This window comes from Dufourea novaeangliae, unplaced genomic scaffold (genome assembly GCF_001272555.1).
Source record: "Dufourea novaeangliae isolate 0120121106 unplaced genomic scaffold, ASM127255v1 scaffold133, whole genome shotgun sequence".
Taxonomy (NCBI): domain Eukaryota; kingdom Metazoa; phylum Arthropoda; class Insecta; order Hymenoptera; family Halictidae; genus Dufourea; species Dufourea novaeangliae.
This window is the reverse complement of record NW_015374011.1, coordinates 1,488,200-1,506,992: the sequence shown is the minus strand read 5'-3', so window position 1 is coordinate 1,506,992 and position 18,793 is coordinate 1,488,200. Positions and strand designations below refer to the sequence as shown.

General features: G+C 47.5%; 1 protein-coding gene across 1 annotated transcript in view; it reads left to right on the top strand.

The window, feature by feature from the left end:
• The window catches only part of LOC107188551 (serine/threonine-protein kinase 17B-like), a 43,420-nt gene extending 28,746 nt beyond the window's left edge, over positions 1-14,674 (top strand). Inside the window, exons 2-6 of the mRNA XM_015576856.1 lie at positions 3,972-4,184; positions 4,674-4,812; positions 11,341-11,467; positions 11,989-12,217; positions 13,434-14,674. Of these exons, the coding sequence (XP_015432342.1) occupies positions 3,972-4,184; positions 4,674-4,812; positions 11,341-11,467; positions 11,989-12,217; positions 13,434-14,490 (1,765 nt within the window). The 3' untranslated portion in view covers positions 14,491-14,674. The remainder of the gene's footprint in view (positions 1-3,971; positions 4,185-4,673; positions 4,813-11,340; positions 11,468-11,988; positions 12,218-13,433) is intronic.
• Positions 14,675-18,793: the final 4,119 nt, after the last annotated feature.

Sequence of the window (18,793 nt, the reverse complement as noted above, 5' to 3'; positions counted from 1 at the left end):
CAGAGCCCCGGAGAACGTCCGACTCTCGCGATTTCTCGTCGGAACCCGTCCGATCAGACTCGGTTTCTATCGAGCATCGCCTCTCCTTTCCGTGGCTGGTAGAAATTGCAATCCTTATTTGACGTCGAGGGTGTAGCGTCGCGCAACAGATTGTCGTAGTACTCGTGTATCCACGAATATGTGGTTGATTGATAGTAAAATTTTCATTCAAGATCGGTATTAGATTCGCTAGCTGAATTAACTCGAATCGTGCCCTTCCAGAAGGTTTTGCATTTCGCGGAGAAATCCGGGAACGATGAGCATTCAGACGGGTACACCTGACTACTCGTTAGAAGCCAGCTCGTATCAGGTTCGTTTTCTTGAACGTGCGCCCTCGCCGTTTACCATCGGACGCGGACGGCTACTTAAAATTCACCGCATCTCGAGGCCTTATCGACGCACCGAAGTCGGACATTAATCTCGCTCGAGCGATTCTCGCGCTGACCCTATTAATGTCACGGCACTCTCGTGTACATGTATACGCGAAAGTTTCTTTGGTCTCTCTCCTCTGCGAATCGCAGTTCGAGAGACGCTGGCCCGATCCAGGTGACGTTTTTTTTTAATTCTTTTTTTTTTCGAAACGTCTAATATTTTCTTTATCAATTAATTAAAATCAGGACTGCTTGTAACGATCGCGTACAAGGTTCAGCCTCGTTTTTCATCGCGGCAGCTGTTGGCTGCAGGGCAGCTGTCCCTTCGTTATTCCAGGGAATTCACCGCGCAGCGTAACGAACACAGAACTCTCGCAGATGCTGTTTCGTGGCAACGAAAAACCACAAGTTCAATTTCTTGCGGTCGATACGATGCTGCACGTGAACACAACCTCTTGTCCTGGTCGTCCTGGCACGAGCCGCTTAGGAACAAAAATTCTAGCTAGGTGGAATATCGATGGAGCGAGTCGACGCAACACTAGTTCATACGCAATAGAAAGACAGACGGGGGAGGGCTGCATCGCATTTCCAAGACAAATTAGGCTGCATATTGGATGCGATTTGTTCGGTGAACGCGCGATCTTTACGAGAATCGTGCATACGCGGCGGCAACAACAACGGAGCGTGGGAGTTCGACCTGAACTCGAGCAGGGAAATCGAGATCACGTGCATAGGTAATGCAGCCACGACGCGCGAGCGAACGAGTGAGCGCACATGGCCGGCTGCGTTCACTTCCTCGACTTCTGAACTTGTTTCCTAACGTTTGCCACGGTTACGTAAACGAGCATCGAGCTTTTTCCTTTGCTTCGAGATTCGCATTCCACGCGGCACCGTCGTAACTGTCCCTACCGAAATGCTTATCGATAAATCGTTTCCCGAAGTGTTCACCAAATCGAGTTCAACGAATCGTACGACAAGTGGAGAAGCCATCGGAATGGATCGAGGGGCAAGAAATGTTCCCGGAACGAACGTTCGCAATCTTCCCCCTGTCTAATGGCGCAACTGTAAATTCGATAGTACGGCGACAACGATTGCGATGTTATTATTGTCGCGGCGATGCGCTTCACGACGTCGCTCGCGAAATTAAAACCCTCGGTTAAACGAAAGTCGAAGAATTACCCAAGAAACCCGCAATTATAGTGATTTTTCGTTCCGTGAAAACGATTGCATTTCCCCTTGACAGCGCGCGCAATATCGTTACTCGTTCGACGCACCGATCTTCCCCTCGAAACGATCTTCTTTCCACCACTGGTGCGTCGTCGACGAAGATTTATTCAGTGTACCATGAAAGGGGTTGCGTGGTATATGTATAGGTACCATTTCGCCTAGGAATGGATCATTAGGATCCATCCTATCATCGGATAGGTCTGCTGTTGTAACAGTTTGGTCATTAGAACGCAGTTAACACAGATAGAGGTCTGTCCATGATCAGTTGACTTGTATCGGCATTTGCCAACCTACAGTCGGTCACAAAAATATAAGGTGTCCCAATATTTTTGTGACCGACTGTGTGTACATACAGTGGACTCTAACTATATTGCCATGTTCAGGGTTGTAGGGGAGTAAAATGGCAATGAGTTCGGAGCCCCCTCCATGCTAAATTCTATCGTCATAGCCTCGACGTCTGCACAAAAGCTGGATCATGCTGGTGCACCGGTGTATGCATCGAAAATACGCCTGAAGGGGAAGTGCCTCGCGTGGCAATATGTTTAGTGGCAATATAATTAGAGTCCACTGTACCTGGACGAGCTGCCACGGCTGTTGTTGCACACGGTACGACGGAGACGAGGCTCGAGATTCTCGTTCGTGGGACACGAGTAAGCCGTTCCGCGACGTCGATCTTGCAACCAGTTTATCGGCAGAAAAGTGTCCGGGACGGCGATACCAACCCAGAACGTTGCGGGTCGAAGCCGGCCGAGCCAGAAAAATCTCTAAGCCGGAGCGCACGCGAACTGTACAAACTTTATCATCGTTGGTATCGCGCAAGTTTTTGCTGGATGGGGGGCTGGGTCTCCCCGAGCAAGAGACCAAGCCGACCGACCGATCCAGGCTAATGCCATCGATAATTGCATCGATGATCTCACTTCTGCGACCGGGACCGTAAAACTTTCCCGACCACAAACTCTCGACGCGGTCGTTAGCAATTTTATGACCGCCGATAATTAAAGCGACGCGCAGCATGCTTTCCGATCGGAAGTATTCGCTTGGAATGTTGCTCGTACAGGACTCGATCGAGACGACTCCGTGGGGTGCACCGACCTTCGAACAATACTCGTTAATGACGACATCTGTCCTTCGTAATCCGACAGTTTCGTCTTTTTTTCTTCATCCCAAAAGAGCTGTCCTGTGAAATCGAGGGTCCGTTGATCGTGTCCGTTGATCGTTTGTAGTGACGCGGCGATGAATCGGTCCAGCTAAACAAAATGAAACAAATGAAAACGGCCGTCTATGCCCGCTCGAAAGAAACGAGCAGCTCCGTGTAAGATCGGCGGCGCCGAGCCTTGCGCTGGTGTGCTTTCACCGTTGTTCGTTCCTACGGTTCGAGCTCGGGAATCGAAAGAGTCGGTCGGCAGCGAGGAGCATTGGCCGCGGCGGCGCAACTTCGCTTTCTAGAGGCTGTTTAGATCATCGGATTACACCGAGCTGCACCGACTCCGATCGTTGAGCGCGCTCCCGGTATCGAGGATCATCATGGATGCATTGTTGTTAAACACTAGCAACAATGTAGCTCATTTGTTATTTATCGAGTGGAAAATTGAAGCTGCAAATGTGCGCCGTCCGCATGGTGGCATAATTTCCACGTAATTAAACAATCACGAGAAATGAATCTGTATGTGTGTGTCTGTTGTCCGGTCGTTAATGGAAGAGCGAAAGTGAAGCTTCTCTTACGCGTGCAATCCTCCTCGCGGAACGTGATTCCACGCGTAACTTCGTCACGGTCCCCCGAGAAAAATACGCGCCTCTTGTCGGGATCGTGGCTGATTGTCTTACCAAGTATTATATGTATGTACACTAACGTGGAAACTCGGCTTCCGCTAGGGGAAAACGTGTCGAGGAGGAAGGGCCTTTTACCACTTGATAAATTTATTTCATGCTCTGAAGTAAATGTTAAACCGAATGTTAATTTGGCATACATCTCAATAGTTCTCGATACCAAATAGTAGGAGGCCTTTTCCCCACGTCACTTTTTCCCCTAGTGGAAAAAATGTTAATGTGGTATACATTTCAATTCATGCCACTAGGGGAAAAAGTGACGTGGGAAATAGGCCTCCTACCATTTGGTATCGGGAACTATTGAAACGTATGCCAGATTAACATTCGGTTTAACATTTATTTCGGTGCTTGAAATAAATTTATCAATCGGTAAAAGGCCCACCCTCCGCAACACCTTTTCCCTATCGAAAGCTGTGTTTGCACATCAGTGTACATAATTCAAGGAACACATGTTCGTTCGCCGTACAGTTGCCTGTAAAACTATGATTGGTTCGCTTGTGTTCGCAGAGGCAAATACGCAACGGTGAGGAGATGTCGGGAAAGATCCAGCGGAAGACAATGGGCCGCCAAATTCCTGCGAAAGAGACGAAGGGCACAGGAATTAAGGGCGGAAGCGCTTCACGAGGTCGCGGTGCTGGATGCCGCGGCGAATTGTTCTCGGCTGGTGTCCCTTCATCAGGTGTTCGAGACGAACGCTGAGATGGTCTTGGTTCTGGAATTGTAAGTCCACTCTTATCGTTCGGAGAAATCGTTATCTGCCGCGCTGAATTCCAAGCGACGTTTTCTCGAACAGCTTATGCTGTGTTTCGCGAGCGCAAATGTTCGTTTCTATACTCGCGACTCGATGGGAAATTTATCAAACGGTTCGGATGTAGGCACACCGACGAGCAAACTCGGCTTCCTCTAGGGGAAAAAGCAATGTAAAGGTAAGACCCTCCTACCACTTTGTAAATTTATTTCAATAGGATAGGAGGATTTTCCTCTGGTAGAAAAAACAATGTAGGTGTAAGGACCTCCTCCGCTTGGTATCGGGAATTACTGAAATTTATGTTAAATGAACGTTCGATTTAACATTCATTTCAGTACTTGAAATAAATGTATCAAGTGGTAATAGACCTTTCCCTTGCGTCACTTTTTCCCCTATCAGAAGTTTGCTCGCGAGGGTACATAAGAACGTCGATGTTATTTTTTTCTCCTTTGCCTCGGTAGGGCCCCTGGTGGTGAGTTACAAATGATACTGGACAGGGACGAAGTTCCAGAGGAGCGACAAGTCGCTAGATTATTGAAGCAGATTTTGGATGGTATAGCGTTCCTGCACTCCCTGAACGTGGCCCATCTGGACATCAAGGTAAGCCACGGAAGCCAGAATATTCCGCGACGCGACGTAACGAAAACCAATTCGCGAGCACGACGGAACGTAGGATCGCGGTCGGATTCTTATCTCGCGGTCGTTAAAAACAACGGAGTACTCGATAAGAGCTGAAAGATTGTCGTTCCCGCAAATAATGCTTATCTGAATTTTTCTTCGTGAGCTGCAAAAATCTCTAAGCGGAATTGGCACGAGGACGCGCATGCGCGCTCGCGAGTTCACTCGAGCTACACGTTCCTTCGTGGATGGTGGATAATAAACGCGGGGGAAAATATAGAACAGCTTTGCTACTCTGCAAGACACGTAGGGGGGAGATCGAGGAGAGAAAGGAACTGGTTGGCAACGAAACGACGACGATTTCAGGCAGAGCTGGCAGTTTCTCGGCGGCGGCGCGACGTGTTCCCGCGCCGCGGTTGGTGCAAACGACCTAAATTGTTATGTAAAAGTATCCATGTAACACGATGATCTTTGCCAAAACTCGGGCCGAGCACGAAATTTCCGCGCTCCATCGAGACCGCCGCGATACGATCCGCATCGTTAACAGCCATTTTCGCACCTGTGTGCCATTCGTTTCGCCCGTCATCGACGTGGCACACCGAGCTGAAATTACGAGAGACGGTATTAATTCGAACGGCGTTTTCCCAGAAAACGTGTGCTGTCTACATTGTTGCGCCTGGTCAATCGACTTTCTCGCAAATTTTAACCGTTTGGTAGAAAGCGGCGACGCTTTCCTCAGCAGCCCGGAAAAGGGGGACGCGTCTTTCCGCGCACGGGGCTCGTTTCGAACGGCAACGAACCGTTGTTTGCACAGGGACAAATAACACTGGGTTGGGCATAGCATGTGCGCAGAAGACGAACACGCGAAGAACAGACCGAAAACGAGTCATCGCGATGGAATCCCGTCGAAACACACTCTACCGATATGTACTCCGTTTCAGACTACTAAATTATTTCGGTACCACCATCCTCGAGGGAGTCTTGTCTCGCCGAGAAACATTCGGTCGAGAATAGCTCGATGGTGTCGTCGTCCCCTCCTTTGAACTTTTTACATCGGAGAACGATGAATGCTTCCATCCTGTGGAAATTTCATAGGGAAACCCGATGTCGTGGGCTGCATCGCGAAGGCTAGATCATCCTGCGTTTTCAATTAGAAAGGATTCCAATCGGGTCGCGACGGCGAAGAGTCTCATTTGCGACTCGAACGAAAAAGAACCGTCGTCGGATTTGCATAATCGGTTCTTCCAACGATAAATCTCGATTTCGCCGGTAAATAGGTTTAAATTGCGTTAAACGTCGCGATGGGATCGATGCATCTTCGAGGCGATAGATGAGTCCGCGCGCTTTTGTACACGCGTCACGAAGTTCAGTGCACACGCGTTGCAACCAAGAAGACGTTTTTCTTATTTGGCGATAGCGTCGATTTGCAATTTGCGACGCCGAGATCGACGCAGGTAGGCAGGCAGCCAGGCTGGGCGTAGGTATACGAGTATGTATAGTCGTACGTATAGGTGTTTATCGATTATCGGAGTGATCGATATGGGTAAGCCAAGGCGAACGAGTCATATTAATAATACTCCCTCTGCGACACACGCGTCGGGTCGCGTATTTCAGCCTTCCTCCTACTTTTTTCTTTTTGTTTTTTTTTTTTTTATATTCCTCTTAACGCGGCTCGGATTATGATCGCGGTTATGCAACCTAATTACCCGGCTTTCGCAAATTGATAGCAATTTGCGGAGATGCAGGTTACCAGGTACGCGCGCTCGACTACGCGGAGGCTTCGAGACGGGGAGTTATTAAATTCGCGTCTACGAGCCGTCGAATCGTAAAAGAATCGAATTACCCACGAGCAGACGCAATTTCAAATTGCCAGTGAACGCAATAAAATTACCTTTCACGCGTTAAACCGCCGCGACGTACCTACGTACTTTGCTCGGTCTTATCGGCTCTTCTGTCCCGATACCAACGACGATTAAGCACCCGTCGGAATTATCGGCTTGTTTTCCAACCGATAAGATAATACCGCGTTCTAGATGCGCGAAACGATTCGATGAAACGGCAACCAGGTAAAAGGTAGGCTACTCTGCGCGTTTACAGTGGCTGCTTACACTGAAAATCGTGTGTAACCACATTGCCTCAATCGATCGAAATAATGAATATTATTTCATAATTTTCGCACGTTTCCAATTTCACCGTTCAAGATCTCGCTTTTCGAGACGTCGATAGATACTTTTCCCATCGTCGTCTTCGTGCCCGTCCAAGTCTCGCCAGACGGGACTCTCGAGAGGCGCTCCGATCCGGCTGGTCTTAAAATATCCTCGTGCCACGAATTCGCGCTACATGACTGACCCAAATATAGATCTTCGCGGTTATGAATGGAAAAATGCAGCGAATTCTTTGGCCCCGTTCCAATCGGAGCCTCTTTGGACGATGTCCACGACGTTTCCGGCGCCGGGCAGCGCCGTGCCAATGATCCACAGTCGGATTCGCAACGTTAAAAAATAGCTTTCTTTTTCGGGAGCTACAGTAAATTCTCGATGAGTGTTGGAAGGTTCCTCGGCACTGAACATTAAATATTTGATAAACTAATGGCCATATGCGGTTGAAACAAATATCATTGGCTTTAGAATTTCAGACTCTAGCATTGTGTTAAACCTAATTAAACAGTCAGCGTTACACCTGGGGACCTCTTCATCAAATCCACCTTACTAAACAAAAATCGCTTACAGTATGAATTTACATTGCTGCACAACAAAAATGATTACCCATTCAAATACGCGGTTCCCAATCGTGTCGGTTGATCGAGCGTGTTGGTACTCACGGAATGTCATCGTCGGGAAAATGACCGGTTGGAAACGGTTTCTCGGTACGACAGACACGCTATAATAACGAGATATCTAAATTGCCGTCAACGACCCTCGTGGTACGTTCGTCTTATTTTTCTTCTTGCATACAGTATCTTCTCGCGCGCGGACGCACGTTTTTTAGCGGATTTTGTAGGGAATGGAGGCGATCGACCTCCGGGAGAGAAAGGGAGAGAATCATCAATGAACTCTCGGTCAGCCTTGACAGTTGAAGCATCAGGCTCGTACCGAGAATTCCATTTCAGCCGTGGTCAGTGGCTCGCGTTCCCTCCATCGATGCACGCGTCTGCTGCTCGTTCGTTCGTTAGACAGACACTGACGCGGCGGGCTCGAGATGAAATCGATTCATTGGCCTGTTAATGGGATAGTGGAGCTGTCCGAAGCGCAGAAGCCGTGGTGCGGTTTCTTTCGTCGCCGTATCCTGCGGAGCGCGAAACGAGTCAACGAAAAACGGTATCGATGTTCGTGGAAAAGTGAGACATAAGGGTTAAAGTAATAACTAGACTGCGGATTTTTATGCAAAATAACATTTCCTAAGGTAATCTATAAAGACAGGTGCAAATGTAGAAGTTTATTTTTCCTCTTAACCCTCTTCCGTCCTTGTTCCGTCATCTGTAGGTAAATTTAGCTGAGGCTTCGTGAATTTTATTTCAAAGAATTTACAAGTTTAACTATTTATCACTTCATTGTATTAATCTTTACCACTGGGTCAATTTGACGCCGAGAGACAAATTAAGTTGGGAAAATGAGGGACAGATGAGGGTTAAGTATCTTATTGGGTTCAGACTAAAATAGAAAACTCATTGGATCCAATGAAAGTTTGGTCTTTTATTCACAGAGTCCTATGGACCATAAATGCATAAAATCCACTGTCTAGTAATAACACCGACGAAAGTTATTCTAGAAATCGATTGATTTATTACAAAAAACACAAGGATTAGCGATTATGTTGATTTTTTTTTTAATATCTACTGGTTTGTCGATGGGTCAAGTCGAATCAATAGCGGCACGCTTTCGCGTACCATGAATCTCGAGCTCGTTCGCTATTCCCTCGGTCGTTCCCCAGAACTTTATTACATTCATGCCGCACCCGTCCACGTTCACGCTGACGCTTCACACGCACGTACACTTGCACGCTCTCGCGTCTGCCAGCGCGTATACCATAGGGTCGCTTCCCCCTTCGCTCAACCGCCGGAAGTTTCAATGAACGCGAGAGACGGATCCTCATAAATTTGTTGTCCGTTGGCGAAAAACCGTTCTGCCTTCTAACTACGGGGTAGCCATTTTCACGTTGTCTTTTCTGCCGTCGAGCTACACGTTCACGGTGCATGCCACGGAAACGCAGATTGAAGGGTGTATTGACAACGTGAAAAAGTATTTATAATTACTAGACTGTCGATTTTACGTATTTATAGCCCATAGACCACTGTGAAATACAATAAAAGGCAAATAATATACAAAATATATAAATTACTTTAGAAAATGTTATTTTCCATAAAAATCCGCAGTCTAATTATCACCCACCGTCACCGAAGTGTTTGTCCGCCTGGAAATTTCAGAACTTTTTAGCCAGCACCCCGTTACGAGGTGTAAATTTTTGTCCCCGTAGGAACTACTTTTTCGCGAGGTCGAATCGCCGGTCGGATGCGCGCGCGTGGTATCGTGAGAATTACCCCAGAGGAACGTTCTTATTTCGAGAACTCGAGCATACCAGCAACCCTGATTTAATGGCTTACGTCCTTCCTGCAGTTTTTGCATGCGCTCCACGTTAAACGGCGACATCCGACAAACCGTGCTCCGGGAACAGGATCACCCGTTACACTTTCCTAGCCGCACGAATCGTGGATAAGTACCTATACGTGTATATATTACGCGTGAGATCATTGATCGAGACGTTCGGTCTAGCCGGGACGATTCCTCGGTCAAAGATTCCATCGATCGTTCACCCCGTGAAAAGGCGACCGTTCCAACAGACATGCCAAAAATGTTCATTTCTCGCGAATCGATCCAACCGGCAAGACGCGTTTAATATTCACCTAACCAATGAGGAAACGAGCTATCTTATTTGCCAAGGTGATCCACGCGCGTACTCGCGTCGTAATAATTTTCTCTGTAATCGATCCCGACGCCTACATCGTTCGCGTCGAGGATCGAGGAACATCCGTGAAACGGCCGCTGACGTACGAACTTCGTAATGGGTAATTATGGAAATGTCTTTGTTCCTTATTGTACAACTTCCGGTAATCGTCGAAGACGGGCAATACCGTCGAGGGCGTGTTCGAAGCTCGAAAGTCGAAACGATCGAACATGCGCCTCGCGACAGATCAATTTATCCTTGACCCGTACTCGTAAAAAACATTGAAAGGTCTAAAAACGGGTGAAACGTCACGACGGGGGGCAACAGCCCACGAAGGTTTCGGTGGCGTTTCCGTAGGACTCGCTGGACGAGGTTGAACCAACCGGGGACGAGTTTTGGAAAGGAGAAACGGGTCACGAACAAAACGTTCCACAACCTGGGAACGTTACAGGAGCACTTTTGAATCGCGCGTTACTCGTCGTATGTCGAGCGTCTTACAATGCAGTCCGGTCACGTTCGACTCGTAACTCGGTATAACGAAACGTAACGCGCAAACTGAATTCACGAGCGGAACGAGCCTACACGCCACGATTCCTACAACCACGCCTCTGTTCCCCCTTGTTCAATGGATCTTCCAATCTGTCTTTGGATAAAAATTATCGGAAAAAATTAAAGAAACATTCGGCAATCTCGACTAAGTACATTTAGGGAAAGATTTTCAGCCCCTCATAAATTTGTTTTTTGTCTGAAGCCGAGTATCTATTTAACTCCTATTTACTCTATTTTGATTGGTTCCAAATAAGCAATCCCCCAGTGGTGGGAATAACGTGATTGCTCGTGTCGCATTCATCGAGGGTTCACTGTATATACATGTAGATACGAGCACGTGTTTTCAATCTATTCTGCGTATTCGTCGTCAACGTACGGGATAATTATCCTAATGCGAGCGGGACGATAATGGCATCAATTTTTCGTCGAGTCTTCGCTCGTGTTCGCGTCCCGCTAATTGAAGCGATCGCTGATCATCCATGGAGATGACTCGCTAGGGGGAGAGCAAAGTCGACGGACGGTTTTATTACATTTTCGCAATCACGCGCGAACCATCCCCAGAGTTTTTCGAACCGTTCGCGAACTCTCTTCCTCCGAGCATGGGAGAGACATACGGCGGAGAGAAAAATGCAGGTACATGTGCTCAGTTGCTCACGGCACGATTAATTGCCCCGATTGCGTGACGAACGCGTCGCGCCACGTCGCGCTCCTCTTGAACCGTCGTATATTAAATACGTTTAATTAAGTGGGATCTTGCGTAGGCACGGGGCCATGTAATGATCGTTGAAACCCTCGTCCCGTGGAAAAAACTGCACCGATGCATGTTCACTCGGAACCGCGGCTACTTGCCACCGCCGTGTTGCGTCCGATTGCTTTTACACACCCGGAGAACACGTTTCCCTTCGTCGTCCAGAGGCTCTGTGCGCAGCCAGGAAATTCTTATCGTTACGATAGCCTCTTTATCCAGGAGTTTTGTTTCTCACGTTACGTTTGTTTTTTTTTTTTTTTGTTCATTTGCAGCCTCAAAATCTCGTCCTCACCGGTGAGTTTCCACATTGCGACGTGAAGCTTTGCGACTTTGGCATCTCGCGGTACATTAGCCACGGTGCGGACATACGGGAGATTCTGGGAACACCGGATTATGTTGGTGAGTACAGATATATATGTATATCTGGACACCAGTGCCAGAGTGTATTAACCCCACTCTTTAAAAAATGACATTTCACATGTTTTCTGTACCAAAATATTTCACTCCTTCCGATCGTAAAATTATTTCGCTCTAAATCGTATAGTTTTTAATATAGGTAAATAATAGTCTACAAATGATGTTAACTTCATATTTTTTAAAACAGTGTAAAGTCCACCACATAGGAGAATTAATGCAAAGTTCACCATATCTACATATAGAGACTTGTTTTAAATCAATTCAATAGTTCGAAGGTAGTGATTGTTTCTCGCTCAATTCTTCCCAAACGATTCCAAAGTTACAATGTCTTTGCACCTTTAATTTGCTCTCCTTTAAAGTTTAAAAATGATGACTTAACACACTCTGGCTTTGGGGTCCAGATATATTGATATACATCTGTGAGTCGATGATGACGAACACAGATCGTGTGATCGATCGTGCTAAAACTTTTCCTTAAATCGGATCAATCGCGTTGGTTATAGCTCCGGAGGTGTTAAACTACGAACCGATTAGCTTGGCAACCGACATGTGGTCCGTCGGAGTGCTGCTATACGTTCTGTTAACGGGATGCTCCCCGTTCGGTGGCGACACGAAGCAGGAAACGTTCTGCAACATCAGTCGATGTAGACTGGACTTTCCCGACGACCTGTTCGAAGATGTGTCCGAGGAGGCACGGGATCTGATGCGCAAGCTGATGGTCAAGGATCCAAAGTAAGTCATCCGATCTCTCCATTTCGTTGCGCCCGATCGCATTCGACACGGAAAACGTGTAACGGTCGCGACCGGGGCTCTTGTGCATCGTCGTCGTTGGAATGTCGCGCGATCCAACGATGCGTCCGCGATACAACGCGACGGATTACTTTCGTTCCTAGAAGCTAAATAATGCCAACGTACGCGACCTAACTAACAACGTTCCCGAGATCCAACGCGTTGCCTTCGCGCCTATCCGTAACCTATCTTCTTTCGCTTCGAGGTAAGCGGTAAACGTTCCTAGTAGGTCCGCTCCATGCTTCTTCGAAGGTATTATTTTAGCCAGTGCCGGAATTCCTAGTACCCGTTACCCTTCCGACAATACTTGACCGCGACGGTTCGCGTTGGTATCCTATCGGGCGGTGGTAGTCGACGAAGAAAGAGGGGAGGATTTATTTCGTGGTATATATGAATCGGAGACAGCGTACCCCGTGGAAAACTCGTGACTCGTGCGTACGTTCTGTCGAAGTCAACTCTAACGTTTCGAGTGTCGCGCGATATACCCGTCCCCGATGGGTACGAACTCTCGAAACCCGATCGTCCAACTTCCTGCATCGGTGGAGAACGTTGGCCGTACGTGGAAGCGTAACGATCGACATTCCAGCTCGCGACGACTTTCTTCGGAACGGGAAGAGATACGTTGGCGTATGGAACGAGTTCCGCTGAAAAACTCGTAGATTTCCTTATCGTCGACCAGTCGGACAGCTGGGAGGAAGTCCCCATCCGGAATATCCTCGGCCTTCTACCGCAATGTCTGGCTTATCTCGTTACTGGCGCGGTGATCGCGTTATCGTCCCGAGTACCCGCGTTGTATCCTCCTCTCCCCTTCATTCTTCCTTTCGCCTTTACGCCATTTGTGTTGTTTTCCATCCTGGTCGTTGTCCTCGTTACCTCCGGTCGCGCGTTTCTTCCTAATCGTTCTATTTTGTCCTCGCCCGTTATGTAACCAGTCGATCCGTTCACCGAAGACAGAAGATCCAAGAACCGTTGCTTTACGATTCCTGACGTTTCGCCCGATACGCGAATACCTATGACCGACGAAGATACACTCCAGACACAAGAAGATAGAACATCCTTTGTCCTGCTGGTTTCCTAAATCCGACACTTCCTGAGCCGTATGATACTATAAGACGACGCACAGGATGGTTCATTGATCGCATCTCTCTGTTTCTTTAAGCGAACGTCTAACCGTCACGGAGTGCCTCCAACACTCGTGGTTCAGCATGTTCGACGACCCTCAACCAGATCTCTCCACGATCACCTGCCCGATGTTGGATCAGTCTGCGAACGAAACAACGACGATAAAAACAACGACGTCGTCGCCTTCACGGGATTCAAAATCATTCGCGAAATCCGTTGGCACGACAACGGAACAGCCAGCCACAATGTCGTCGACACCGAAAAACGACTCGGACAAACACACCCAAAGGTCTTCGAACCCGAACGTTTGCCAAGGCATGGAGACGAAATCGACGCGAGCCGTCTCCTCGCACACCGAAAACCTGTACTCCAAGTCAAAGTTATCGGCGAAGCCTATTCGATTCGGTTTGAGCCCCGACCGTAGGGACACTTTCAAGAGGAACATGGACTCGTTGGCGCAGAAGTTTTCCGGAACGGAAATTGTGATAATCGAGCCTGCCTCCGCCGTGGGTGCGAACGTCGCGAGTAACGCGACGACCGTCACGCAAAGAAGGGCAACGGCGACGCACACAATGCCCGCTGGGGAAGTGTTCAAATGCACGCCTGTGTTCATTCTAGGCGAGGAGCAGCACTGCAGCGACAGCGGCAGCGACACCGTGTCGGAAATCTCGACGGACAGCTCGAGCGATCGAAGCAGCATCTATTCGGACGATTCCCTGGACTTTCTGATGTTCGGGAAGAGTCAGGGTAGGGCCAGTTTTCCTTTCGCGGCGACGGAATCCTCGTCGGACAGGTGGGACCAAAGGCATCATCAACAGCACCATGCCAGGGTGTGGCCGAGAGAGTGCAACGGGGTTGTGAGCAAGGCACTCAGCCGATTCACGTCCGAAACCTCGAGCGCAAAGATCCCGAAACTCTCGAGCCCCCCGACGATCCACGGAAAGACTGGTTTGGAAGCGCTTCGCGAAAGGGGTGGCAACTTGGTGGTGATCCGCGAACCTGTCCGGGCTGGAAGGTACACCAGGTACAGCGAAGTACAGTGCGAATCGGTGCAGGCACGAATCAGACGATTTCAGGTCCACGGAGCCTCGTAGATCTAACGTCTGATCTCTGATTCTTGACCGGAATCGGTTTCATCGAAGCAGCCTCGGTCATCAGCGGGCCTGGAGTCCCGAGTCCGCGATCGTCCAGACAACCGCGGTGTCTCGTTGTACATATTATAATATTTTACGGTGTACAGTATAGTTGGATGGTACGCGTTACGAAAAATCGGTATGGCACGACCGGAATTATATGTTTATATGTGTATATATATTGTTCGGTGTGCCAGAAAACAGGTGTAAATACGTGGATGGGTTGCGAGAAGAATGCCGATCATTCGAGACGCGTGTTGTACATATTCGGAAAACCGAGATTCTACGACGATAGAGGAGAACAACGACAAGTAAACGGGCGTTGTTGCCCACGCGTCGAGTTTCAGACGGATTTCTCGTATACTAACGGAAGAACGAATGCTAGATTCCACATTGTAAATAAGAGGGAGATTGAGTTCGGGATGAAAGGGGTTTGAATGATCGAACGATAGAGACCGAGACGCATAGTCTGGCATTGTCGGCCATTAACGATAGACTGACCGCCGTCCTCTCGACCTGAAGAAAAAGCAAAGCGAGTTATAACGCGCGTTACATCGAGTCGCTCGCGAAACGAATGTCGGTGTATACCGCAAACGATCGACCCAGGGGTTCGAACCTCGCGATTATTACGTAAGTGGAAAATGTCGGACATATGTCAGACTCTATTCGGAATTCCCCAGTAGTGTCGATCGTTTGCTCGGGATAATTATCTGCCGGGCTCGCGTTAATACGCGGGTCCGTTCTGCCGACCAGTCAATTCGTCGAACTAGCCATATCATCGATCGATCGATCGATCGTTCGAGCTGATCGTCGCGATAGAAATAACGAAAAACCGCCTCGGAGGTTCGCGCGGCGAATCATGCGGAAATCTAACTTCGGTGCCTTTACAGTAAGCGTAGTGCCTAGTTCTATTTTTCTCACTTGCCCCACCGTGTCTGTACCGTGGAAATACACGTCGCGGAATCTTAGAACAATCTATCGGTCGCACGATGGAAGAAGGTACGCGGACCGAGTGACGCGATACAATTATTAGAAAAACTCGACGAACGAGCAGAGAAAGCCTCTTCGATATTCGCCTTATTGCTGCAGTGCCTTATCTATAGTTTACGAAGAGATTTTTACAAATCGTGGCGTCGATCGAAATTGAGAGCCTAAACTAGCGTTAGGCGTCTCCAATTGTTCTCGTTGGTTCGATACGATCTCGTTCGGGAGATTAATTAGACATCGCGAGTCCTATCGGCGCTGGATAACGCGATTACACACCATCGAACGGTTCTTTAAAACTTTGAAACTTTTTACCGTTTTTGTTTTCATCGTCTATGCACCTAAAATCTATTTACTGCCTTTCGACGCGTCTGAAATATGCGCCGATTCTACTGCCGGTAAACGTACATCTAGAAAATATCACCAATGAGAAACACATCCGCAGACGAATCTTGAACTGCTACAATTGCTCACTCGTCGAACAAAGTCGGGATCTTTTTCGTCCTGTAAATCAAATATAGGTACATTCATACATGTACATATATGAACATATTATATATGTACGTATATGCGCGTGAATAACAATAATATAATGATAATAATTTATATATAATATAAATATATATAAAGAACGAGCGGGGGAAAAAGAGTGATGGGGGTGGGGGAAGGGTGGGAGAGATTGTTATATCAGTTTCGCGAACGTATGTGTCGCGAAGCATAGCCGAAAAGATAATGGGAACGCTTAAATTTCTTGTGAAGTGCCAACTTCGGTGGTCGAAGGGAGCGCTTCGTGAATGCTAGTCATATACGTTGCTCGTCGAACTCCTCACGAATTCGTTCGTTTCTCCGTAATCTTCACCCGCTCGAGTCCGTTGCATCGAAACGAATCGATTCGGAAGAGAAGAAACGAGCGGACGATCGAAACGACGAATCGCGCGTCGATGCCGAATAAAAGATTCGAACTTTCAATTGCGCACGGTTGAAACAAATAAAGCTTGGAACTTGTTCCGCGGCAAACTTTCGAGAAGCTCACACGCACAAAAATCGCAGCTACCGTTCGCGGTGTTTCACCTCGTGGATCGAGGGACCGTTAACGAGCATCAAACCGGGAACATTGTTACATGCACTCGTCCGTTGGAATTCTGAGACGCACACGGAGTCACCCGTAGACGCACGATGATAAAAGCGCGGAAGAGACGTTTTGAACGAACCATATCCTGTTTGAATGATGTGTGCAAAACGAACGAATGAACAACGAACGTGAAAATCGAGAAACGGGTGCGTGAGTCGCGTGAGTCGTGTGAATTAATGAATGCCTCCGAGAATCAAAGGAACTCATAGAGACCTGTAATATAGTTTTGCTACCAGGGTAGAGAAGGGCGTGTATCCGAGAGAGTTTGTTCAACCGTTCCTCGAGGCCAATTCGTCGTTATTTATTACCGTCTACTCTCTGTCCGATATTATATTTAATTATTTTGCGTTCGCGTTTTTCCTTTTCTTTGCCGTTTCTTTCGTTCATACAGGTCTCGCGGAGGAGCATGCCGTATCTCCCTGTTACTCGGACACGCCCTGCTCTCCGACTTATTCAACTATCATCATTATCATTATCATCATCATCATCATCATCATCATCATCATCATTATCATTATCATCATTATTATTATCATTATTATTATTATTATTAGTACTACTATTACTACTACTACTGCTACTACTACCGTTGCTACTACTACTACTACTACTACTACTATTATCATTACAATTACTCTTACAGTTATTATTATTATTATTTTATTATTATTATTATTATTATTACTGCTATTACGTTATCGCTGTAATGTTATCAATATCGAGATTAATTACGGTTAGAACAGTCGCGCATATAGCTATCAAAATCTCCTGTAAATACTTCTGTCATTCTGTATTAATTTTAACAACGTGCGAAATAAATACCGCAGATCAGTCGAAACACAGAGTGATCGTTTGTCCCGTGTAGAATCATGCACGAAACCTCGCGTTTCGTTACATATTCGGTGTGAACACCGCGCGAATCCGAGATTTCCCATACACGGGAACGAAGTATTTCCAAGAACGTCGGTTTTCTTTTCATCCTATAAATAGACGAGCATTAATAGCAGCCAGGTGACGCGATGATTCACCGTCGAGATTTCCTGCCAGAACAAAAGCTACCGCTAATCCCATTCTAATCCGAACGCGACCTCAGGGAATCTATGTGGTAGTATTTACACGCGTTTTCGTTCAACGTCGATTTCGGGCGGGTAATTTAATCGATTGATACGAAAAATATTGCAGATATAATTGTTCCCGCTCAACTTGGTCACCGTTGCATAATCCTCATCCGCAAGGAGGTTCTTGCATAACATCGATCGATTCGTACCGACCGGAGCTGTACACCGAAAATCGCGGGACGATCGGGGAACGCAGAAGTTGTCGTGAAACTATAGTTTAAGCTGGAACGAACGAACAAAAACGTGTTTGAATGAAACCTGGCGAGAATATACAGCTTCAAACTTACATACCCGCTAGTTTCGCCTCCAGGCAACGCGCCCACATGATGTACGTTCTAGGACCTCGAACATCTGAACTTTAATCGAGACATCCGGATTGGCAGCAAGGGCCATATAATTAATTTATTTTTTCGGTAGCTATTACTGAAAGCTCGCTCTGGTTTGCGAACGTACGTCGATGACAGTGGAACCTGTCGAGAGAACGAGAGCAAATAAGTACCCTGACGTTGCTCTATATAAATTGAATCCCGGCCGATGGAATTTTGGTCGGTCAAGGGTAACCGAGAGAGGCTGGCGAACGGCAGATAATCGCGTATAAATTCGCCGAAGTAGCGCGGACAAAGATGGAATTGCGGTGGCCTGTAATTACAGGTGACTCGCCGCTTTTGACGGTGCCCGTTTTAATGTTCGCGCGATTGCGACGAGCCGCCACTGTTTTTTCCTCTCGACTCGTAATGTCGAACTTGCCGGTCGGTGATTCGCGCGTTGGCCTACGCGTTAATTAACGAATATGTCATTGGAAAGCGTGATCACGCGGCTTCGAATGACTTCAATGTCCACGATCGATGGTGATCACTGGTGTGTTGCTTCAGCAATTCCTAGATACCACCGCGAATTGCCGGGCAATCGACGCACGTGCCTGCGGCGTTCTCCATTCACGGAAACAGCAGCATCTGGTCACGATGAAATTCTCCACTGGATAAGTCAATAGAATCGTCGATATACAAACACATACCTACGAAGAACACAT